A 4915-nucleotide genomic window follows, 5' to 3' on the forward strand; every position below is an offset into this window, starting at 1 on the left:
GAAAACTCTACCGTCTCAAATCTAATAGCTAAATACATAAAATATGGGATAAAAAGTGGCTTCCCAGAAACTGTAATACATATTGACTTCTACATCATTATTTAAACCTAACCCTTAACTGCCCTTTCGTTCTCCCCATTCCAACTGCCCTTTCGTTCTCCCCATTCCACCTTTGCCCAAGCAATTCTAACCAAAAAAAGACATAACCCAGAGATGTCCCCACCGACTGTAAGAAAGCTATTCCTTCAGAAGATAAAAGAATAAAGGGACAACGAGAACAATGATTATATACCCATGAGGGGCACAATTAGAAAGGAAAAAAATTGCAGTCATTAGGAGAAATTAACCACATAGGTAGAAAATTACTTACTCCTTGATTTTCAAATGAAGATAGATCAGCAGCACTGAAGCCTACATCGCTTATGACATCTAGCTCCTTTTCAGGCTGCCCAGAAAATGGTTTTCTGTTCTCTAAAGGTGACGGTGTGCTGGGCAGACTATCTGTCATCTGATTCACAACGTCAGCTAGTTCATAAGAGTCAACGCTGGACAGGTCTAGACTCAAATGTGAAGGATTACTGTGCCACAAATCTTCTCGGTCCTCTGACTTGAAAGACATCTCTGCTGTGGATGCATCTTCCAGTGGCATAGCAGAGAAATGAGCTGGCACATCCAAGGATTTATTGTCTTCTAAACTCCACTGATCAAACAAACCATTCACAGATGCAAAGGTATCAGCTTTATCTCCCTCCATCTTATCAGCATGATATTTCTGAAGTTCTTCAGCAGGAGGCTTTTTTTCCTCTTCCCTTGAGGAGTCAGCCCTGTTCTCTCTAAAGCCAATCCGGACCTCAGAATTTTCTTTCAGGAAGAGTCTAATCAAAGTGTCCTGCCAGCCCAGCTGCTGAGAAATCTGTTGTGCTGCATCCACTTGGGAATGCAAAAGATGCAAAACCTAAGGATAGAAGATATTTCACACCTACACATTAATTTTAGCTTGAAACTATATTCATTCTATCTTTTAAATTAGAAGATTTACAACCTTACAACTTTCTTTGCCTTTTTAGCAACTTATAAAAGAGTCATATTGAATTAACAGAAAGCATATAAGCCAGCACAAAAATCACTCAAAATTAGAAATGCATATAAGAGCAAAAAAATATCCCAGGAATACTACATGAGGAAAAAAAACCAACTATCAATGCACATCCTAAGTCCTCACTTCTCAGTCACTCTTCTACAGCAATTCCTAGAAAAGGCAATTATGAGAGCAAATAATCCCATTAACAAAATCCTAGCACATGACATACTTGATTAGAAACTATTAAACAGAAAAATTAAGAAAGCTAAAATAAGCTAAAATATTACTAGCTTATTGATAGCATACACTTAGCTTATTTTGAGAAACTTTGGTATATAGTTCCTCACAACTACATTCAGTATTGCCAATTCCAGCGATACAAGCCAGAGAGCTCATTTAACGAAACACTTATTACTTTTTCCATCTACTCTCTGCATCCTTAAATACTCTTCTGAACCATTACACGTTCTATTAAAAAAACATTAAGAATAAAACAAAATCTTAAGCATCCTTTGAGAAAGCTAATTCAAGGAAGTCAATACTTCTAAACCATAAAAAAATATGCTAGTTGAGAATCACTAGAGAGACTTGGGGTTTTGTTTTTTAAAAGATTTGAATATATGAAGTTCATCATCAAGTTCCATATCCACTTTTTTCCTAACATCCTGAATCATTACTAAAGAGAAGTAGCAAAAGCAGCAACCAGTGCAGCTAAAACATCTCAAATAGGACACCATACCATATAGTTTATGCATTTAATAGTATTCTATTTTTAAAGGTAACTAACCTTTCTACAGATAACCACTCTCATGTTTATATCTGATCTATGAGCCAGATGCACTACAGCTAAAAGATCTTTATAATTCACAGCAGGATCTGTGGAGAAGAAAAAAAACAAATCAAACTATACCATGCAAGTGATGTAACAGTTAAATGTTAAAAATACCTTGGGAGGTCACCTCTACAACCAGTAGTGGCAAAGGGAACATAATTCAGGGAATTAAGAAAACAGTTGAGACTAACATGGACTGCAAATAAAACAGATTCATAAAGTAACAACTTTTTCCCTGAGCAAAAAACAAATGTATTTGCCTCGAGCGAACAGGCATTTACTAACAGGAGACAACACTTCCCCATTACCTGCATGGAGAACTTGGTTAAGAAGGTTTTTTATGAGAGAAATAGTAACTGACGATTCATTCAGAAGGAGTCCAAGTCCAGAGTATCCCACTTCTCTGAGTCTCATACGGTGCTTACTACGCTCATAAACTTTAGTACATTTCAGCATCTCTTCCATAATCTGCATGAAAAAGTACACAAAAGCAAAACAATAATGAGGAAGTACCTATACTTCTTAAACTTAATTGTGTATGACATAGCATACTAGTCCATAGTTTACAAAAAAAACCCTTTAATAACAAACTCAGACTCAATTTTAAAGATCCGAATACTTCTATCGCTTGACATTAGGAGAGCAGTAACCCCATTGCAACTACAGTGGTTAGCTACGTGTTGTTGCTCACATATTAGAAAAAATTAAACTTGGATGACCAGCATCTTTGTAAGCATTTGCACTTCTTCTGTAGTCAGACTACTGAAAAATACAAATCCATGCTCTGTTGATTAATTTATGAACATATCATTCAATTTATTACCTTGAACACAAGTTCTCTAAGCTTGTCGGAGTATCTCTGGTGCAATAACAAAGCATAAAGAATATCAGCATTTCCTGGTTCAAAAAGCAATAAAAAAAGCTGATCTGGGGCTGAGCTGGAATGAAGAAGGCTGAACAGAACATCCAGGATTCCACAGAGCTGAAAATTAAGACAACTGAGTTAATTTAGAATTCATGCAGACTTCATTCTCCATCCAGAAAAAAAAATCCTGGCTTTTAAATTTCTGTTCTCTTGCTATACAATGTACATTGTCTGTTCACTGTTACCACATTTAAGTGGACATTTTTGCTACATGCAGAACACTATCAAGCTGTAAAGGGAACTCCAAAACAAGTTCAAGTACTAATAATGTCTATGAAATAGGAATTCACATCACTACAAAAACTGATCAAAGTCAATTCGTTTTCTTTCATAACACAAGGGAAAATAATGAGTAAAAGTACAGCTACCAAGAGAGCACTTTTGTAAGGATTCCCATGTAGGTGAGACAGGTTATATGTAGAAGCAATCCAATTAGAACCATAAATCAATTAACTCTTTGCTTGTTTTCCTCATACCTCCCTTTATAAAAATAAGATTTCCAAACAGAACAGCGCAGAATATCCCAAGTTGGAAAGGACCCTTAAGGATCAAGTCCTACTCCTGAACATAAAACTAAAACCAAATCACATATAGTTTATACTAATTTACACCATACTGGATACCTGTTCTTCTTCACTGGTAGCAGCTATGTATCCTACAATGCTCTGTATTTCTTCATGTGTTCCACCTTTACTTAGAAAATATTTGATCAGTCCATAAAGGGATGTCTGTATAGTTCTCAGGTCATCAGGAGTTAAATCACTGTCTTTGCTTCCACTCCTAAACACCAACAGACAAGAAAGGAATTCTAAGCAAGTGCTCCATAATTCAGTAATAACTGAGTTGCACTTCAAATACGACAAGGATATAAATGAACTAAGTGTCTTAAAATGACGGGTACTCTTCTCATAGTTGTGATCATCTAGAACTTCGTTGGTATTGTTGATAATAAGTTCTTAAATTTGGTTATTTTACTCTTTGTGCATTCCTGGTATTCTTGGCATAAGTTTTATGTAATCCCGTTATAAAAATCAAAGTCAAGGAGCAGTAGCAAGTAAAAGGGAAAGAAGTTCATGCGTTTTTTGAAAATGAAATCAACCAATAAAAGCAAGCCAGTTTTATTTGCTTTCTTACTAGAATAAGAGGGGGCATACAAGTAAAGAGGTGGACATGTGTAACATGATGGAAAATGCAGCAATGACAGCAGAGCAGCAAGAACCCAGGCTGCAGCAAATGAAGATTTGCTCAAATTGCAACAGCTGTGGGCACAGAAATAAAGGAAAGAAGCCCTGCCTCCCCCCCAGGTGCTCACTGTTTCAAGCCATGACTTAGCATTTCCACTACAACATGACAGAACTACATGCAACAAAGGAAAAGTTAGAAAAGGTAAAACTTATACCCATAATAAACTCTCAGTGTGTCTAGAAGAAACTGTACACCATACTTCTTTCTGAAGAGCCTTCTGCTATCTTTGATGATTGTAGAAAGATACTGTATATGCCCTACAATATAAAATCTCATATTAGAACCTAGAAAAATATTTATATCAAGTGAGAAGTACTGTGTCTTTGCGCAGTTGCCCCATGACCAAGAACTTACCAATTCTGAAAGGGAAGTCCCCACTGTTCCAGATGCTGAAGTCAAAAAGTAAGTGTTGATACATCTGTTGCAGAAGTTGCAAGTTCTTTTCAACTGAGACTTGCTCTATCAACAGCTGTACAGCCATCAGTACATTCACATCCATTAGGATGCTTGGTACCTATCAAAATAGCAGGTGTTAACACTCAAAATATGAAGCTTATTAGGATATCCTCTATTTTAAATCAATACTTTTTTTCAGTTAAGATTTTCTTTTACAGCTAGTCTGCTTTTATTTAAGTAATACAACAAACACAAAACCAGAACATGAAGTATTCAAAACACCACGTTTCACTTTGTAGACCAAGGCCAACTCCTTACGCTTCCTTGTTTTCAGAAGCATGAGAAAGAAATGCATATATTAAGCAAACCTTTGAGGCAAACCTTGCATCCTAAACAAACTAAGAAAATGCCAAAGTAATTTGGATCTCATCTGTAC

The 4915-nt window shown here is 36.2% G+C and overlaps 1 protein-coding gene across 1 annotated transcript in view; it reads right to left on the bottom strand.

Annotated features, from left to right (window-relative positions):
- The window catches only part of NBEAL1 (neurobeachin like 1), a 79592-nt gene that overhangs the window by 29784 nt on the left and 44893 nt on the right, over nucleotides 1-4915 (bottom strand). Inside the window, exons 20-26 of the mRNA XM_010713584.3 lie at nucleotides 4438-4597; nucleotides 4238-4340; nucleotides 3462-3618; nucleotides 2737-2895; nucleotides 2222-2381; nucleotides 1869-1957; nucleotides 371-955 (exon numbers count right to left, since the gene is read on the bottom strand). Of these exons, the coding sequence (XP_010711886.1) occupies nucleotides 371-955; nucleotides 1869-1957; nucleotides 2222-2381; nucleotides 2737-2895; nucleotides 3462-3618; nucleotides 4238-4340; nucleotides 4438-4597 (1413 nt within the window). The remainder of the gene's footprint in view (nucleotides 1-370; nucleotides 956-1868; nucleotides 1958-2221; nucleotides 2382-2736; nucleotides 2896-3461; nucleotides 3619-4237; nucleotides 4341-4437; nucleotides 4598-4915) is intronic.

Source organism: Meleagris gallopavo, chromosome 7, assembly GCF_000146605.3.
Source record: "Meleagris gallopavo isolate NT-WF06-2002-E0010 breed Aviagen turkey brand Nicholas breeding stock chromosome 7, Turkey_5.1, whole genome shotgun sequence".
Taxonomy (NCBI): domain Eukaryota; kingdom Metazoa; phylum Chordata; class Aves; order Galliformes; family Phasianidae; genus Meleagris; species Meleagris gallopavo.